Here is a 21794-nt window from a genome sequence, read left to right as displayed (position 1 = left end):
TTCTAGTATAATAAATACTTTGATTTAAATATAAATATGTTTTATTTTACCACGTAAAATAAATATTCTTTGGATAATGTTTTTTTCGTTAATCTGGTCAATCATTACGCAAAGAAAAATAAAATGAATAAATAATTGTTATTATAGATTACGTTCGATTTATTCAGAAAATTAGTAAAATTTTGAAGATTAAAAGTAAGCTTTAAAAGCTCATCGAGTTGAAGATGAAGATGAATTATTAAAACAATATTCTACGAAGTGCTACGAAGCTACGATATGAGCACAGTAGCTTAATGTTCGTAGCACGTAGATATTATTAAAGTATCGAGCTATTTTATAAATCTTTTTAATAAATTTCTTATATTGGATTGAGGAAGGAACTTTTTGTAATATAAACACCCCAGAGAACATTTCTATGCTGTTAATTCTATAACTCATGATTTAATTAAATATGAATATTGGGAATATCTAGTTATGATTCAAACTCAAAATAACTTTATTCATATAGGTAACGAAGTACACTTATGAACGACAACAGAAAGAAAATTAAATTGATTCAAAATTTAAATTTACTACCTATTCGCAAGTCAAGATATGCCTTTGACTTGCGAATTGGCTGGCAAAAAAAACTGACAAGAAACTCTATGCCACTCTTTTTAATCTCCAAATTTTAAGACATACAAATTGTTTTTAAGGTAGAGCAGCTATAAATATTTGATCTGAGGCAATTGAATCCCAAGTATTAGAATCCTGTAAATTATCATCAAATGTATAAAAGACCTTATATTAGATAAGGAGTAGTTTATCTTCTAGAGCCATGGTCGTACGCTTAAATTTGTTCTGTTTCGAGTATTATACTGGTGAATTGCTTCCCATATTACATTTATCAGATAAGGATATCTCATAACTAAGAGTGTGGTAAATTTAATACGTTTTTGAAAGAGGGGAGACATACTTAGTGATGAGGCTTAATTCTTTCTCTTAAATTACTATAATAATGCCCTCTATATTTATTTTTCATTTTCAACTCGATACATAAAATTATGATATATTTACGGATTATTTTTAATAGTTTCCAGATTATTTAAAATGACTTTGATTTTACGAAAAATCTTACATCGTCATATACTACTTATGCAGTTCCGAGAATGTTGTACTAAATTGTGACAGATTTTTGGGCGTTGATAAAAATATAATTTTATTGAAATTATAATATTAATTTTGCGACCTATATGTTTAGCCACATTACCGCCTCTCGCCACAAGATGTCGCTAGTCGTTGTAGGTTTAAGACGAGCTGTGACGCGCGACGGTGCAGCGAGGCGTAATTGCGCGCGGCTATTATCTGGGCGGCGCTCACCGCGCATGGCGGCCGGTGCGAGCGGGATGCATTCGATAATACGTAAAACAAAACGAGGGAGTAATAATGGTAAAAAACGAAACACGCAAATTATAGTGAGAAATGAGGCAGCCGGTAGCGGTGGGGGCCGCGATGTGCGGCGGGGGCCGGCAGTCGCGCTCGCTCGACGCACGCAGACCGCCCGCGCTCATGCGCCGCTCGCGAGTGACAGTGCCTGAGTGACATGCGCCGTAGACCTCCCAACCATGAGCGGCAAGGGTTCTTCCTCACCGGACCTGCTCATGAATGTGAGTCAGCACAGATAAGGCTTTTAGGCTTCATATGTCCAAAATGGAATGACAAGTTATTCAATTCGTTTAATTAAACTTTCGCGATGTTAACGTGACCAAACGATTCACTCCAACTTAAAGTATATGTGTGTATACATAGTCAATACAAACAATAAAGTCCAAAGACATCTAAATGTTATGAGTTGAAATAGGGCTATCACCACGCACATTTAAACCGTATCCGTAAAACAAATCTGAACGAAGTTCATAAAATCGTCTGTTAGAAGACGCCCCTGGGTATTGTCGATTTAGCACGCACTATAAGCGGCTTCGATAGACTCCCTCGAGTTCGACCTCCATTAGTATTCATGACATTGTCCCTCTATAGGGACCGGACCCGACGCATAATGTTACCAAACATTTCATGATTCATCGAAATCTATTTAACAAAAAATAGAGCGCAGTAAAACTACTTATTAATATACAATTTAATTACTAAACATTAATTACTAAAGGTAGCGTTGAATTGATTGGATTATATTTACGATTTTTGACATAAAAATCGGTGTTATTATGTAAGAATTGCCCATTTAAGTTAGTTCCGAACGTTACCGGCACCTCGTAAAGTGGAAAGGTAATTCAATTAGTTGTAATCAAATAAAGGTCCGTCCAATATATTCCGTAACAAATTTTTAATGACACACAGAGCCTTCGTCCATTTTCTACCCAATTTCCTTTTCATATTAATCTAGAGACTACTGGCGCCAAAAATTATGCCGCGACGGCCGTGTCGGTCGGAGCTAATCAGTTTAGTGTTATATTGTTGGGCGAACGGCTCCTTTGTTATGAAAAATAAAGAAATTTATGCGTTTCGGCTCCGTGTGTGTTTTTTGTGAGAATGTAATTAATAATTCGGCGGCAAAACTAACAGTGTTTTCGTAGTTACGTCGGCTGTTTGATTGATGTGTGACGGACGATTAGTTCTAGTTCATCCTAGAGAAATCATTTACTTACATTTAATTATCATTAGGTTTTTATTATATATTACTACTAGCCTCATTCACATAACGAGATTTCCAAATTTTTTATATCAAATAATGAAATAAGTAGACGTATTCAAAGATGGTACCATTTGGTAACAAACAATGTATGAATTTTGTATTATGTAAATTATTTAAATGATATGTAATATAATAATAATTAATGATTCATAAAATAAAAAAAACAGTATATTTTAAATAGAAAAACAATGTGCCCAACAAACTGCATTTAAAAAAAACCTTTAAATTTTTAATTCTATCATAGGCTTCACATATATATCTATACAAACCTAAGACTAACTAAAACATAAGAACAAAGAATTTTCCAACAATTTTGGACAGGTATATTTCAAAACGTGTTTCACCGGAACTCTAGGTTGGCGGCTGCGTAGGCGCATCGCTTTTACATTTTACAAGTCACGATGTTACGTGCCCGTGCTTCAGGTGTAATGGAGGGATTTATTTGTTTTGTAATGGCATCGGCTACTAGCATGACTGGCTTAAACAATTGATGATATCGTAAATTATAATGGAGTATCTAGGATATTGAAAGAGCTCTTAACATGTACCAGGCTATCATGAAGTAACTAGCAGTTACTTACAGTCTTACAGAAGTAGCCAACCATTATTTGCTTGCAACCTCTTTTAAGAACCATAACTTAAAGAGCATAGTGCAGACACACGTGTATCTATCGTTTAGATAATTTATGGGAGGTTTTTCCTTACCCTTACTGCCTGGTAAACGGCGATATATTTCGATAATATAATATATAATATAGAATCTGAATATATGCTACAGAGAATAGAGAAAAGCAGCATAATATCAATTGCTTATGACAGTTACTTTCTTTTAGCTTCCTCTCCTATTTCATTTATATTATGATAATTTAATATCTGTAAAATGTGTGTACATGTTTCTATTACAGATTTTTTTATTTTAGTAAATATGCTCATGCTAACTTGCTCGCAATCGGCTTGTTCAAATATAACATTGTTGAAGTCATACAAATTTAATATATTTAAGATCACATAAAAACGCACTGTACGAGCCAAGGCTGTACATTTTGCTCAGCTACAATCGTGAAGATTTCCATTGTATGTACGTGCTGTGGCTATATACTTGAATCACTTATAAGCACGTATAGCCGTCCGCAGGCACTCTCTTCATCTGCATTAAACTAAGTCATGGGAGTTACACCCCGAGAGCATAGCCAGACGTCGGCACTCTCTTCAATTGTTTAATTATAATTTTATTATAATTTTATTATATCGCTCATAGTCTATTGTTATACGGAAGTGGTGAATATAAGATAATCTACAAATCTTCTATTATTTCTACCACCTGATGACCCAAGAACCGTACAATTACCGTCTCTAATTATGTAAATTGAAAGCGTAAAAGAACGTTAATTCTCCGAAGTTCATTCACCTAAGTAAATTTTACATACCTACTGATATAAGTCTTATCCTGAATATATGCCGGCAACTCAAAGTCCAGTTGCATAGAATACCGTTGACCGCAAACACTCGTTTTAATTGACCACGCGATGTTATATCGTTCAACTTTTTCTTCTCAAATTGCTCTAAAGTGCTTAATGAGGGATGCGTGCAATCGCGTTTCCCCGTACGTGAGCCTTATTTTACATAAATAGTTTTGCCCGACGAACTAATACCGATTCTCGGTACAGTAATTGCGAGTGTGACAGGCTTCCGCCGCGTTTTCAGCGGCTGCGAGTCGTCGTCTACCAAACTACTAAATAATTCTAGTTATTTTCTTGTAATAGTAAGCACGACATTTACAAATAACGCATCGATGGTGAAGGCATCAATTTGTTACTGACATGCGCTACTGTTTAAAAATGTCATTCGTACACCTGGAGGCTTTTCATATCGTTACTTTAATAAACTTAGGGCCCGTTTCACAATGTCCGGATAAGTTCCAAATAAGCTATTTAGTACTTATTGGTAGGATAAACAGTATGTTTGCGTTTCACGACTGTCAGATAGCGCTATTCGTCGTGAAAAGTGAAGTTTCTTATTCGCAACTTTTATCTTCCGAATAATTTATGTGTTGCATAGCTATTTGGTACTTTATCCATACATTGTGAAACAGGCCCTTATACTCGTACCTATAGGGACTGTTATACAGAGACTCGCAACTACGCTGTAGTTGTCAGACGAATTTTAGGCAAATTATTTTTTTTAAAGCTTCATCCTTTCCATAGGTAAAACATTGAAAAGGAACTTTGAAATGTTATTTTGTCAAACGTATACTTGTAGCTTCGTATTGGTGGTTTTTGTTGCATTTATTTAGATAAGTTTTGAAGTGTTAAGTGGACTTCAAAAATATGGCTTATGCATTACAAATAGGTAGTGAGGGAACATGTAGGCATATAGGTTTTATTTTTCATATCTGGAAACTTACATTTAAAAAATAAAATTGTTTTTTTTCTTGTTCTGTGTGGAGAGCGTAAGCACGTCAATAAACTTAAAGTGATAAATTACTTAAGGAATTAATTCAGATATATAGAGGGATCATAAAATTATTTAAAAGATGAATCAAATGCATTCCAGCACAATGGTTATTCAGAACAAGTCCACTGACGTCACGCGCCAAGTTACATAATTATATGGTTTGAGCAACAGGTTGTATGTATGATACAACAGATGTATCTCCAATGAATGAATATTACTTTTTACTTTGAGGCAAATATCTAGATTAATTGAACTATTACGTAATACAGATAAAAAGGTTTCTACTATCAACGCCTGCTTATCAAAGAATTACCAATCCGAAATTACACATAACATTAGTATCTAGATCAAAAATGTGTGTATTTAAAGTTTTATGATATAATTAATAGAGTTTTCAGTCTTGAATTATCTAACACTAATATTATAAAGAGGAAAACTTTGTTTGTTTGTTTGTTTGATTGTAATGAATAGGCTCATAAACAACTGGACCGATTTTAAAAATTATTTCACCATTCGAAAGCTACATTATCCTCGAGTAATAGGCTATATTTCATTTTGAACAAAAATAGGGTTTCGTAAGATATTAGGGTTTTTCGGACACAAGATGTAAAAAATCAAACAAAAAAGTCACTTATTTTGCTTACCCTACCTAAACTATTAAAGATAGAACCATAAAGTGTTCTAAGTAATTGTAGATCTTATAAATATCTACAAAAAAGTCGACACACGACCTATCTATGTCGAGTGAGGCACAATAACCATAAATTATATAAGTACATGGCAAAACGATGTTTGCCAGGTCAGCTAGTCTGTTATAAAGATCTTTAATGAACAGTGTTGGCCTAGTGGCTTTATCGGGGATCGACTCACATCCCTTCTGTGCACCAATGAACTTTTCCATGTGCGCATTTAACACTTTCTCGAACGGTGTAGGAAAACATCGTAAGAAAAATTGCCTTACACCCAAAAAGTCGGTAGTATATGACAGACACAAAAAGCCGAATTAGATCGAAATATGATCATTAAACAGATACAGACATAGGTCCAAAGATCAAAGGTGGCACCACTGATTTTTGTTATTTTAAAGATATTCTATGTTGTAGTATACATATAAAAACTGTTGGTAATAAATACTTTTTTATAATTTGCGGATAATACACAATTCGATACCGCGCATTGCCATGTTTGATTTGCTTTATCGTATCGCTTTTAAATATGCTTGTATTAGTTTTGATGTTCATCTTAGTAGTAAACAAATCCAAAGATTTTATTCGCATTCTTCGCCTAACGCTTTTTCTTCTTCCTCTTCTTTATCTTCTCAACCTGTTCTATGCTGAAACGGTGCTGAAACAGAAAGTATTCTTGTGCAACAGTTATCTAATTATAAAATTCTAAGTATTGTGTATAAATTATTAATACGTCCTAGTGTGGGGATAATAAGTTCTCTTTTAATTAAATATATTTTATAATATCTGTAGTAAAGTTTTTTCTTTCTTTTATTACGCCATCAATGTGTATGTAAGTACCTATATTATTTCCTGATGTGCATGTTGAAAACTTTTGTGCTTATTATTAACAATTTAACTTTTTAGTTAAAAAGCTAAAATTTATTTAAAAGACGAGAAGACCCTATAGAGTTTTATATTTAAAATTATATTAATTTTATATAATTTTTTTTTAATATTTTAATGGGGTGATAGAAAAATTTAATAATTTAATAATTTACAGATTAAACATTAAAATATGATATCTATATATATATATTTTGATCCATAATTTATGATTAAAAGATTAAATTACCTTAGGGATAACGTAAAATATTGTTGTTTATTGCAAACAAAAACTTGTTTTACGTCACAGTTACTGTTAAATTCTCTTTACACGAAAGAGATGGAAAAATCTCGGCGTTTTGTATTGTATGATAAAAATATTTGAAGCGAGAATCTAAAGTTTTAATAATCCGTTATTATGAATTACCATGCGCTGGTTAAGTAAATTGCGAGCCATTAGACATTATTTTTGACCTTGTGTGTCCTATCTGTATCGAGGTATCTGTAATACAAGATAATTGGTGAAGTTACATTCCTTTTATAATTACAACATGTATTTAGTAGAAGTACTAGCTTATTAATATGGATTTATATACAATTATTAGATATATTTTTAGTTTGTAATTATATATTATTATAAGTGTACATTGTGTTACCTATATGAATAAATGATTTTTGATTTGATTATTTATCTAAGTGAGATAAAATAATTGATCGCCCGATGAAGCTAAAAAAACTACTGCAACCATTTTAGTTCGGGGCCTCAGATTTCTGAATCTGTTTCATGATCATTTGTCAATAAGAGGCAAGTAGGTGATCAGCCTCCTGTGACACACCTGGTCGATTTTTTGGGTCTAAGTTTCCTTAACGGTACGAGCTAATGCGCACATTTAAAGAAAGCCCATTGGTGCATAGCCGGGGATCGAACTTACTACCTTAGGAATGAGAGTCGGACGTTGAAGCCACAAGGCCAAAACAGCTAACAGTATTTGAATCTTCTCCATATAATATGTGTATAAAAATCCATCTAATGACGCGGTTTCCACTAGATTATCTTATCCATACCTCAAGTATAGATGTTTAGCACCTAGCATTTATTTATGGAAAGTTTGGAAAACAAAAGCGGTACTCTTTGTTAAAAACTTGTTCGTGATCGACAAGTGTCAAGCTGACATTTCAGCGCATCGTGCTGACGTTAAAATATAAGTCACGTACTGAGAAAATTACGCAGAATTATCTTGATTTTTAATTTTTTTTATTGACGTTGACTATTGACCCTTCGAATTAACATATAAAAATGTGGTAAAAATAATGAGGGCATTTTACGTGCTCGCCACGAATATGTATGCTGCAAAGACTCTTTTATCTCTGCCTTTTAATAAATTTAAGAAATGTATTAAAGAAAAGCTGTGTAATAAGGCTTATTATAAAGTTATTGATTATCTAGTTGATAAAAGGGCCTGGGACTAGTGCTGGGCAGGCTACCTCTAATTAATTTGATATATTTGTTTTAAATATTGTTTGATGATTTGCTTTTTTAAAAGAGGACCGAGAGTTTTTTACGCCGGCTTTTTCTCTCGGCCTCTGTCTTCTTTGCCGATGAGAAGGGATGCCTACAAGTTCGAATTGATTGACGTGGAATAAGTGATACCTAGATGATCTTATGTTCCAAAATAAACGTATTTTTTTTTATATTTTTTTTAAAGAATGTTTATTTATTTTTAAACATGCGTTAAAAACTATATATCGCTTTCGATCTCTTCTAGGCACAGTGGTTGTACGCCACTTTATTATGTACGACTTATATTCGGTTTTTTGCCAGTACGTCGTTTGAATTCTCACGTAATTGACGGTTTTTACGGGTTATATCAAAATTGTATGGGACAAAAATAAAAAAGTTTACCCTACAAGATTTCTTGTTAATTTGGATGGAAATGATTTTAGTTAATTTATATTCATTGAATAATTGTGTTTTTTTCTCAAGTAATCTTACGGTTTTCCGGGTTACTTCAAGATTGTGTGGACAAAAAAAAAGTTTACCCTAGAAGATTTCTTGTTAATTTGGATGGAAATAATTTTGGTTAATTTATATTAATCGTGATTTTTTGACGTGACAATGTCTTATAATTTGATGGAGCTGGCCGTCGAGGTGACATATATATGTGTCCATGGGCGGCGGTATCACTTAACATCAGGTAAGCCTCCTGCCCGTTTGCTTCTTTTTGTTCTATAAAAAAAAAGAAATGTATTGGCTTTCATTTTAAAATATTCTACTAAGTATTTGTTTTCGTTTAACAAAAAATTTAGGATTGACCATCGCACATCTTCAATAAGGAAAACAGACTAAAATAATCTCTTTTTTACCAAGATAAATTACAATAAAAACATGTAGGAGCATATTTGGTATGTTAGAGCACTCTTCCCCATCCTTTGGAGTGTTTCATTTCCGGAACAAGTCGTTTTGTCATCGACTATATTTTATTTTCCCAGATAAATGGCAACATTTCCATAAAATGGCAGTTTACTTTTTGTATCCGTCAGCGCTCTAGAGTGCACGTGGCGGGAAAGATGCATAAATTTCCTTGAAACATTTTTACTGCTAAATGAATGTTATTCTACGTCAAAGTTTTTTTTACTTTTAAAACGATGACTAACGTGTTTTGTTAAATCAGAATTACTGAAGGATGGAAAAATAAGGGTGGTTTTGGCCTCTAGAGTTTTGACTCATTTTCTTTATAAATTTTGAGCACTCTACAAACGCCATAAAACTATTCTTTGGCTTTTGCTCGCGATATTTTCCTACACCGTTCTAGAATATGTTATTTGCGAACATACATAGAACAATTTATTGGGTTTAAAAGCAAAGCTAGAGTGTTGAGATTCGCCAATCATTTAAATATCTAAATTTTCTTAATGCATAGATTTTATTATAATTTTCTTGGCTAATACAATACACAAGTGTAATGTTTATCGTTGTATAGATTACGTACTTCGCTAACTGTTTTTTAGGATAGGGTCCCAAAACTTGTAATACAAGCTCATTGATGTTTCTACATCATTACCCGTGACGAATCGTTTCCGGGTTCGCATATTTTTTTGAAACTCTTACAGGGACTTATATTTTTTTAATCTCTTAATATTATTATGTAATTACGATACTAAGACTATAAAAAAATACACTAATTAAATACATAAAAAAATACTATATTCTAAGTAAACGAAGTCTTATTGGTCGATTTAAAACTGTAACTATTTATATTTGTATATCTATTTATTTGCACTGGCTGAGTGCACAATAGCTGCTTGTTATGTTATTAGCTAAAAAATCTAGGTATGTATATAAATTTTGACGAGACAACGTCTTATAATTCGATGGAGCCGGCTGCAAGCACGAAAAAACATGGCTGACGCAGCGTCACCTCGCGGCGCGGCGTTACCTCTGAAGCGTTCCATTTAAAGCTGGCTGAAGTGCAAGCTTACCTCCTTCTCTATATCCATACAAAATGTCTATCAAACAAATAAAATTAAAATTTTCTTTTGAAAAATGCAACCATTCTATCTGTATTTACTTATGATGTTGTCACACAGACAACCGATTTTTTAAAAATATATTAACCGTGGAATTATATTTTTTTTTTTAATAGAGGCCAAACTTTTATAAGTGACCTGTGACACTGTCATAGAAGGCTTGAGTCACATAAGAATTGGTCTAACCAAATAAAAACCATCACCACAATTAGTAAGGGTCTCTTTACAAACAAAAATTAAAATTATCGAGATTTATGAATATATTTTTAAAAGTTTGTCTCAATTGATATAACAATGTCTTGCCCCAAAGCACGATTTTAATTTCGAGTTCCGATCGACGTGAAACATTCATAAATTTATTAGACAACTGTCGGTCAGTCCGCCCGAGGGTCGTATTATATGTCAAGAATTACTATTACAGGTAAAATAATACTGTTATTGAACTTCGAAAAAAGGAGGTGATATTTCCAACACGTTGATAAATTTCGTATGGTTTTGAAGTTTCTAGAAAACCATTTCGGGATTATTTCGACTATGAAAATGGCGTACCAAAATTGATTTTATAGTTTTTGTGTGTGTTCCATTACTTCCATGCGTTGGAAGGGATATGAATGCCGATCTGCCGATAGTAAATGCAATTATAACAATCTGAAGTAGTCTACTTTCAGTTTATTTTATTATTTCGTATCAAACAGCGACGAAACTTTTTAAGACATCCAACTCAGATCTGTATCTGTTTTGTAATCTATTAAGCAAGTAAGTGCCACCTTTGCCAAATATATTCTCTCGACTGTTAAGGAATGCCGATTTTCTCACGATGCTTTCGTTAATACGAGCGAAGTTAAAAGGGCACATATTTTATTGATACACCGGGATTTGCACCTACTTCAGTCCACTTAAACCACTAAGCTAACTGTGTTCCAATGTTTCGTAAGCATAGATATAAAACAAAGATTATACAAAGTAATAAAATGTAAATTTACTGCGCGATATTTTACATAAATTCAAATTGACCGCTATATATCTTATCCTACAACAAGTAATTACTGCGCGCACAATTATTATAATTTTCTTATAATCGCTTTCATGAGGACGTGCGAAAAACAATTTTATGGAGTAATTCGTGATGATTTATTGGCGTTGTATGATTGATGTCGAAATTCGAATTTCTAATCTACAATCCAATCTTTAAAGATTTATGTTATAGTTCGCCACGCTCTTGATTTATTCAACGGGCTATAGGTTTGATTTCTGGGGACAAAACCGCTTCTTAAACGTGACAGCACAGCGATAGTATTCGCAAGCAAAGATAATACGATGAATGCTTTATTGCAACACTGCCCTAATAAGAATAGTATATTTTGACCAAAAAACTACTTTGAAGATTATTTTCTTCCGAATGACCACAATTAAATGTTGTTTTCGGGTCGTGAAAAGATCATTAAGTACGTAATGTTAATTATACTCTAAACATCTGCGTCCACGCCGTCATCCACTATGCATCTAATCGTCGATTTTAAAAAGAGGATTTAATTACACTCCTCTTTTATCTCTGATTTAATTATTGGTTCGGTGTTATGATTTATTGTGTAAATCTGAAGTTGTATCTGTGGATTCTATGTCTATGATATTTCATAGATATAAAATAAACGTAAACAGACGGAAATAAACGAAAATAGACGGAAAGTATACAAAAATAAGCCGTATAAAACATATTAAACAAAACTAAGCTAGACTTAAAAATGGTATGTGCAGGGCATAAACAATGCGATGACTGAATTTAATATACGCCTATCAGCAATAAACGTTTATATACCAATACTTCAAAATACACCATTATTCTTTGGAAGACACTAAATATTAAAACGCCAGTTAAGTGTTTCGAATTAACAGTTTCGAATAATTACATAGGTTTGCAATCAAACTTTTGTAGATTTCTAAACTTTGCGCCGTACGCGTGAATGTAGACACCTTTGTAAAGATAGTTAGTTATAATTACTTCCACCGATGGTATTATTATGTCCTTTGGCCTATTTGTTCGATAGAATTATCGTCTATTATAGAGTTCATTTAAAATTCACCTTGCCGTTCCAAAACTGTCGTCGGAAAATTAAATTGGACCTCTAAATTACTAATTGAATAGCACCTTTAATAAGCTTCAGTGGTGTATAAGTGGCATTTAATATTAGAAGGATGTTTAATAATTACGAACTAATTAGTGGTAGTTGAAATGTAATTGCTTTTGCGCTATAGTTACATATATGTATATATTTTTTAAATATATATTTTCTAGCTAATTTCTCGACTATATTGTCGTCGGAGGTATTAAATAGCTTCTTCTCTAGTCTTACGCCCAAACCCAATAACCTATCTCAATCAATTTTTGACCATCTTAGATAGACATCTTAATCCAAATATTGATAATACTGAGCCAATAACCAATCGACGGACTGTAATAGTCGATATAAGCTATCCATGGTAGGTCAGATCTCTGTATGTGAATAGACCTTTGTATGAAAATGACAGTTCAACTGTGCCAATATCCTATCTTATGATTTTAAGTTACACCGTTTTTTTTAAGTAATTAAAAAGCTATTTGATATGTTTTAAACATAGAATGTATATTTTAATATTATTTTGTTTACTTTATTTGGTTTACATTGAGTTCTACTATTCTAGCTAATAAACGATTTGATTTTATTAAAAAGTTATTAGTTAGGAAAGTAAATTATCAAAAATATTACTTTTCTAATAAAACCTGGTTACAGGTGGACATAAAGCTGCACGCTTCTTGAAAAAGTATTTAATCACAGAAGCTTTTGTGGAAAAGCGTTCTCAAACTTAATGTGACTTTTATTGCTTTTACTTGAGACTTTTGTGATTTTGCGGAACATAACGCCTTTTGTAGCTAAATCCATGTTTTACTTCTAGAGCATTATATTTATTTTCATATTATTAATCTTTCAGCGTGTGTACTTGAATACGACTATTTTTATTTTGTTTAAAAAAAAATACGTTTATTTTGAAACATAAGATCATCATGGTATCACTTATTCCACGTCATTAAATTCGAACCTGTTGGCATCCCTACAAATCGGCAAAGAAGACAGAGGGTGTAGGCCGAGAGTACAAAGGTACTCTTTTAAAAAAAAGCAAATCATCAAACAATACTACAATATTTAAAAGAAATATGGCAAATTAATTAGAAGTAGCCTGCCCAGCACTACTTTTGATGTATAGATTATCAAATAAACTGTTATAGGCGCATTTCAAAACTGGTATTTCTGAATTGCGTATTAGCTTAAGGTCCTATACTAGCACGAATTGCTGTGTCAGTGTGTTGGGGACTGGGGTGGACTGTGGTGCGCAGTGGAGAGTTGGAGCACTAAAGGGCGCCGGAACGTATTAATTAAACATTTTTTTAAAAATTATATATATTAATCTAAATATAAATAAATAAAATAATAAATAAAAATAAAATAAATCGCTAAGCTAAGCTCATTTACAGTACAAATGCATTTTCACCTTTGCCACGCATTGTCTCCCCCAAATGAGCCATATGTTGAGTTGAGGCATCGAAATGACCGCAGCCATTCATCACAACCGCATTTCGCATTTTCATACAATACTTAAAACCCTACACCCTTACGATAGAGTTAACATCTCATCTTTAACAAACACAAGGGGAGTTGTGGTCTTGTAATGATGAGCGAGTAATATTTCTCTTCCGGTTCGCATAAGGTAATGAACCGTAATTGTTTTATTAAGGCTACTGAAGCTCTTTTTGGCATTAGTACAGTGTGAAAATTACACGCTCTAGTGTCAAGTCACTTCCGCTTCCCAATTCCAATTACTGATGAAGCAATTTGAATTTGGAATTCATATGGTCAGTAAAGCTTTTAGCAGCTTTCATAGACATTCGTATTTCGAACGCGGTGATGCCGTTACTATTATGTTAATATTTACATAAATTATGGCACATTTATTTAATATCATTCTTAAACACAAGATGTATCACACAATTATCTCCTAGCGTGACAAATACGGTACGTAATCATCGTTTCTTGGTTTCAAATTTAATAATATCCTGTTAACAACTATGTTGGTATTTCAATTAAGAATATATATTATATTAATATTCATTCTATATTAACATTTATTAAGTTTTTTATAATTTGTAGAACATTAGCCGAACATTCCAGCACATTGATTTTCCTTGCTAAATGGTTGTAGAATATTATTATATCAGTTCCCAATCTCCTAATGTGACCTTTTTCTGCACCTGTTTTTTGTAGGTATCTTGTAACGATAATATATACTATGTATATAAGAAAGCAAAGAGGGGAGACATCTTGTGTATGTAACATGATTATTGTCTCTGGTTTGCCACAGACCATAAATATTTCCATAACAGCTATAAGCTTTCCTGTGTTTTTTAGTCAAACGGGCGAAAGGTTTACCTGATCTCTAGTGATACCACTGTCCTGGGCACTCCTTCTGCGAGAAGACTCGCGTGTATAGAATAAGAGTTTTTATTTTCTGCAATCAGCCCTGAGGCTATGAGTGAATCTGTTCTGTGATGCTGTCACGTGGAGTACCTTCCCATTGGAAGCGTCTACTTATCTTCTACCTACAGCTACTGCCTCTTTTCCACCTTTAAATATGTTTTAGTCAGCCCACATACTTATCTACCACACAGAGTAGGTACATATTTCTTCCTGTAGTGTGTGTGTGATAATTTTTCTATGGGCCAATTCCACTCTGTCGTTAGACCTTACATCGTGACAAATTGGATAGCTGACGTCAGTCCTCGTCTGGTTTCAGTCGAGCGCGAATTAATTTTCGCCACAATTACCCGCTCACGTTACTAATTGAGACATCAAAGATTCCGGCGGCAGCCATGGCTCTGTTATTTTGTCGCGCGTTTGAACTCGACAGAGCTCAATTTGAATACTTTTATACATTATGTTAGGCTAGTGGTTAGGCGCATAAACCCTGGGGTAGTGCGTTCGTTCTCTGCTATACAAAATGCGAAATTTATTTCATAGAACACTGAGATAATTATTATACAGTCGAAATATATTGCAGCCTTTATTATCTTTTTTAGAAGTGAAAATTTTATGGTTAAATATTATATATTAAACACATTTTCAGATAAAGGAAGGAAGGCTATCGCTTACCGGTAATTTCTTCCAAGCAACGCTAGTAAGATTATTAATTATACAGGGAAAGTGCTAAATAATAATAATAATAAAGTCACTTAATTCCATTCTATTAAAAATTACAAATTTATTATAACATTAATTAATTTATCACCCATTTACGGTTTCATATAAAAAAGGGTGTTATTAATTACATATTATATAATTTTTAATCCCAATACTTCGTTTTCTGCAGTATGGACCCTTTCTGATAAAGGCCTTCTTTTCATTTGGATCAGTTCTTTGCTTCCTCCATCCATTTCTCCCCAGAATCCTTAACTATGTCACCAGCGCATTGCTTTTGTGGTTTTCCCAAGTATTTTTCAGGTTTGGCTTCGGTGGTCCATCTTTTATCTGTACACCTTCAATACCACAATCAAATATTAAGGATACATTTTACTATAAGTGTGAAAAAAATTTAAAACAATGAAATATATCAAATAGTCCATGAATATTCACGATTAATTCTTGAATGCAACTCAACCATAATGGGGTCACTTGATATGCAATTATTTGCCATTACCAGTTCGTAGATTAACTAATTCCTCGTTACGAACAAATGCCTACGTGACTGGCAACACTAGATTATCTTCTGTAAATTATTCGGAATCCAGGCGCCTTGCCAATGAAAGGTGCTGCTTGTTACAAAGTAGGATTATTTATATTGTCTCTGGTGTGTTTCTTAATTCAAACTATTGCTATTGTAGTCTCTGGTTTTTGCTAGTATGTACTACTTTTTGGAATGCTTGGAAGAGGCAGTTATGTGAGACTTGAATATAAGGCACCTTTTTGCACTACAACCTTTTAGGTCTTAGCCTCAGTATCTGTTTTAATAATATGTTTTTTTTAAATAAGCAAGTAGGTGATCATCCTTCTGCGCTGACACAGTACACACAGCGTTGACTATTCGGGTCTAATGCATGGCGGTTTCCTCACTTTAGAACGAGTGTTGCTCACATTGACACAAAGTGTATTGGTTCACAGCCGAGGTTCGAACCTACGTCTTGCTCACGGTTGAGTATGAATATATTCTTAATTTAAATAAAAGGTTCTATAGGTATATAAATAATTTTTTATATTATTTACTTGTGAAGTCTCAAGTTATTGGGCGTGTTTAGCGAAATACCTGTCTCTTTATTCAAGTACAGTTATAACTTTTATTTATATTTATATATATTTAATGCTATATATATTAATATTAATTCATAAGTTAGTGGAAATTTTATTTTAGAGGCATTATTTTATTCATATATGTAACTAGTGTGGCGAAAAACGAAAAAGTTTTTAATTAAATAAGTGCATTTTCATTTGTAACATTACTTATGGCTGGACTATATATGGATATATATATTTGTTGGCACATATAACATTTACAACAATAAGATTACAGTTAGAAGGAGTTGGCAGTCTGGTGTCCAAATTAGGTAAGAAAAAATTCAATTTACATAAAAACTTCTCGTACGAAATCTTCACGATTTTAACGGATTGAACACAGCTTATCCAGAGCTGGATATATTCGGTAGTAGGCTGATCGGTTTTAGAGAAAGCATTGTTAGGTGACTTTCTTGCTATTTTGCTGATGGAACTTTTTTCTGCTTTACCAAAAAAAAATTTGGTAATTTTATTTTATTGTGTGCTTATAATATTATCTTATATATGTTTTAATTGTGTTTTTTAATTTATATTTTTTGTAAAAATTATTATTACTTTAATTGTCATACATTTTAGATGTAATATTTTGTTAAATTTTCCGTATAAGTACTATGGATCATGTCGTAAACTTAATAAATCAATAAATATACTGATAATTTACGATGACAGTAAAATTACGAAATATCGAATTAGTAATTACTCAAGCCTTTTCGATAAAAAAACTTTAGTAAGGCGTTCTATTCTACAGAAATCCAAGCATTTAGTTTAGAAAATCTCCATTACAATCTTCAAACAATTGATTGCGATCCGACAGACTGCAATTTGTACGGCATCTCCCCGGGCAATTTGTGTCCGTCATATGGCCGTTACTCGGTAAACGCTACTGGAATATTTAGCCTGTGGTTGCATTCCCACTTTTAAACGCAATCGTCCATGCATGCTAATTATAGGCAATTTTCAAAATCGACTGTCAAGATTTTACACTTTGGCTTCCTGTGTTTCCTCTGACTGTGAACGAGTTTCTAAACTGTATTACAAGAATACAGTTGATCTCGAATCTATATACGTATAGTCTGCGCCTCAGAATTCTTTTTATACTTCGTGATCCCTTTTAATAGAATAAACTGGAGAGAGTTAGACTCAGGTGATTATTTCAGGTTTTTATCGGACTACGATGACGATTGGTACGACAGGATTTATCCCTCAAAATACATTTATTACGCGCGAGAACAACCAATATTAAGAATAAAGAAATCTCAACTCAGGCATAATACAGGTATAACTTTCTTATAGTAAGAATTCTCATAGAAAATTCACTAGTTTCGAGTGTTCACAAAGTAACTTGCATTACCAGCGACCTGGCTGGCTTTATCGCTTAATAGACATAAACAAGTCTTACTCTATTTAAAACTAAGGTACTCTTTCGTTTCATTCTGTTTAATTTAGTTTTGAGGCGATGAAAGGAGACATATATGCTAAAATTCTAAAGGAAAAATAATTTTAAATAGGTCCAGTTGGTGTTATTTTACACACATATACAATTGTATAACGAATAAATACTTAATAGTTCTTATAATGCTAGCAGCAGAAAATTTCTTCGTATTTAAGCAGGATTCCGTTCGTTACAAAAGCCTCGTAAAAATGTCATGTTAGATGCCTAATGATTGGTTGCCGTAGTAAGCGAATTACCGACTCGATAGCTCCCAGATTGCATCTAAATAATGTCTGTTTGAAAACGATTATGCAGGCGCACTTTCTTACAATTTAGGACATTCATTGTGTTAGTACTTACGTAAATTAACATTGTGTTACGCTTTTATTTAAGTATCATGCTTTCGTAAATGTATGTTGGTGATTCTAGATATATTCCATCCTATTTTTATATAACAGGGGACAAATGGGCTCATCTGATGTTAAGTGATGGACCATCACATTACCAGAAGGCTCGCATTAGCATTTTTAATAGAACAGGGGGCAAACGGGCAGAAAGCTCTCTGATGTTTAGTGTTACCGCCGTCCATGAACACTCACAACCCAGAGGGCTCGCGAGTGCGTTGCCGGCCATTTAAGAATTTGTACGCTCTTTTCTTGTAATTGGTTCGGAGCTATGTCTTTGTGACTTTGAATTTTTATCGATGAAAAACTTGTGATAAGAGAACCAGGTCAAGTGTTTTCATTAACACCCTGAAGCTACTCCTGGTGTCAAAGACTTCGAAACTACTTCTCTCATCTGACTCATCAGATCAAGTGGTCTTGTAATTAATGAAATGCCTCTGAATCCAAACTGTCTTATTGACCAATGCTGTCGCAGAATGAGGTTAATCAAAAATACTATAAATGGCACAAGAATAGCACGTCTTGGCAAGCATGTGTGACCGTCGACGTTAATTGATGACGTGGCGGGCAACCGGTGTCCGCCCATTTTCCGTCAATTTTCGTCACTTGAGTGATGGTAGCCGGTACCGCCCATCCCTTCTCCCGCAGGGACACCCGCGGCACGCGCCGTGCTAAATTTAAATAGGATGAACTTGTTACAGCCGCGGAATGCTGGACCGTTAATCATTTCGTGACAGAATATGATAGACTATGGTTTGGATAAAATTTTATGGAGCATTTGAATAAATAATTATTCATTCAGAAGGACAATGCGCAGAGGCGATGGGGCTTGGAGAAACAGATCGTGAGAGTTCACCAACCAGATCAAGTGAAAGATTCAACGTCCTCAAAACTGAATACCCTAATAAGAGAGACACAGAAACCGGTGGTAACAGAGTCCGGTCCAGATGTTTTCTTGCTGATGAAAACGCTCATATATGAAAGAGAGATGAATTAAGACTGGATTAAATTGCTTATTGGGTCTTGCCTTTGCATCATGGCTGTGGCCATCAACCAATGGATTGGATGTCTTTTGCGTATTTTACATTCATAGGTGAAGGAATACATCGTGTGGAAACCGACAAGCAAATGGCGTGTGACAGGTCACAGAAGGCTGATCTTATTGCTTATTAAAAAAAATCTGAAACTTTGAATAAATAACCTTATTAACATATAGGTTTCTTCTGTACTGTTGACTTTTTTCTCCGTATGAGATCTTTATTTATTTCTCTTACAGTATTTTGTTTTGTATTTTGCATAATACAAGAATGTTGAAGAACTCAAGTGCAACAAAGAGCACGAGCAAGAGCTTATAATGCATATAACATTTGTTTACATATCAAAGTATAGCAAAAACTATGTTCCAGTATGTAAATCCTGAAGATAAATTGTTAATCATTACGTGATCATGACTGAACAATGGTACGCTGTCATTGAATAATTGCGGGTATCATATTATGTAATCTTGAGAATTAGTAGAGGCGGTAATGATCTACAAAGTGGACGTTTATTTCGCGTGCTGCGCGTGATTTATTGACGTGCGACGGCTCGTGATGGATTTGGTACGGTACTTTTTGTTCGCGACAGCTTTTGTTGGATATTTGAAATTGGAACAAATTAGAATAGATTTCTGACAGGTTTAATGAAGTTTAAACATTCGGGTTTCTGTATTGAACAGGAGTTGTATTGAATTACAATTTATTTAATTGACAGTTTTTTTATAAAAATAAACATTATTTGAGTCTTCTTTGTTTTGACGATTTTTTAATTTATTTCCTACCTCGCCAACTTAATTTCGCATTAAAATTATTTTTAGTTAGCCTACCTTTATCACTTTTTCATTAAATTAAAAGAAGACTATAGATTTTAATTCTTCCCTTGAGAAGGAACCTTGAATTTTATAGAATTAAATGTCAAATTACTCCGATAGATTCAGCCGTCTTCAAGTTTTGCGCCTAGCAACATATGTCAATCATTGTTAATTGTAATTCAAACCTGCAAATAACTTTTTAATGTATCTGGTCAATGATATGGAATACAAAAAAATATTATACAGTCATGCACAGAGCATTTCATGTTCTATAATTTTTGACTAAACAAGTCCCTTGAAACTGCAATCATTTTGTAATAGCGTGTTAAACTTTACAAGGCTTAGTACGTACACTGCATAAGAAAAAATAGGACGAAAGGTCCTTTGTAGGAATGTTTTCTTAACCAAAGAGGAATTGCAGTACACTTGATGAGCTTTCCACTTCAAGCAGGGAGGGGTTTCAAATGACGTCATAAATTAAGCATAGACTACAAAGCATTTTGTAATTAGAATTTGACATAAAGGACACGATACCGCGCGGTGACGTAACCCGTTGTAAATCGCAGTTGGGCGGAGTCAATCGATACGAATGCGATACACGTGATTTACCCACCAAATAATAAAGTATATACAGTCCGTTATCGATAATTAATACTATAATTCACGATTCGATGTTAATTAACTCCACGAGAGTGAATCGATAAATGGATTAGATAAGTCGAAGCATTGAGAAAAGTTTAGGAATTAAAATTCCCATATTAACATGTACTTTTAATTTATTCAATTGAGATTAATAGTCGTACATAGTTTTGTTAATTTTTTTAATATAAAAGCCGACAATAAAAGTTTTCTCAGTAATTATATAAATAGTCGAGAGTTACAGAAACAATGCAGTAACAATATATTTAAATAACGTAGTTTTTCATTTCAAAGTTCATTATCAGCAGAATTCTCCGAATTTCGTCTGCAAAAACCAACTTAGAGTTCAGCCACGTCTCATCTGAATTATTCTCGAATATAAAAAAATATACGCTTGATATATTAGGTAGGGGGCTGATCAATTAAAAATGCCGAGGAAAATAGGTATAGGTATAGCATTAGACACATATTTATATATATACATTATAAGAACTCCGAATGGCGGAGAACGAAACCGTGAAATTAATATTATTACTTTTTTACTTTAATTCGTTCCTTTTTAATTCTTTTGGTTATGCTCTAACATAATTAAAGTGTAATAGAAGTGTATGTGTGACAATTTTGTGATATCACATTATAAATAGGTATATACAAATTTAATAATTTTAACAAAGAAAATAAGATATCAATTTTTTTTTATAAAAATAAATATAATTTGGTGAACTTCAATAAATAAATGAACTGTCACTTGACGTTAATAAGTCAAATATAATATAAAAAGTTCATACATAGAGTACCTTGAGATAGCTGACGTGGTACCAGAGGGTTCGGCGTCACGCAGCCTACACACGTCGGAAACTCATACATTATTCAAAAGCGACGGCAAATACAAATAA

The 21794-nt window shown here is 33.3% G+C and overlaps 1 protein-coding gene across 2 annotated transcripts in view; it reads left to right on the top strand.

Annotated features, from left to right (window-relative positions):
* The first annotated feature begins 1487 nt into the window (after positions 1–1487).
* Positions 1488–21794, top strand: part of LOC110994613 (transcription factor Sp9) — a 78704-nt gene continuing 58397 nt past the window's right edge. Inside the window, exon 1 of one of the 2 annotated variants that reach the window (XM_022261375.2) lies at positions 1488–1646. In XM_022261375.2, coding sequence (XP_022117067.2) covers positions 1605–1646 — 42 coding nt within the window. In that variant the 5' untranslated portion in view covers positions 1488–1604. The remainder of the gene's footprint in view (positions 1647–21794) is intronic. The other variant, XM_022261377.2, reaches the window with a different exon arrangement.

Source organism: Pieris rapae, chromosome 7 (assembly GCF_905147795.1).
Source record: "Pieris rapae chromosome 7, ilPieRapa1.1, whole genome shotgun sequence".
Lineage (NCBI taxonomy): Eukaryota > Metazoa > Arthropoda > Insecta > Lepidoptera > Pieridae > Pieris > Pieris rapae.
This window is presented reverse-complemented; position numbering and strand designations above follow the sequence as displayed.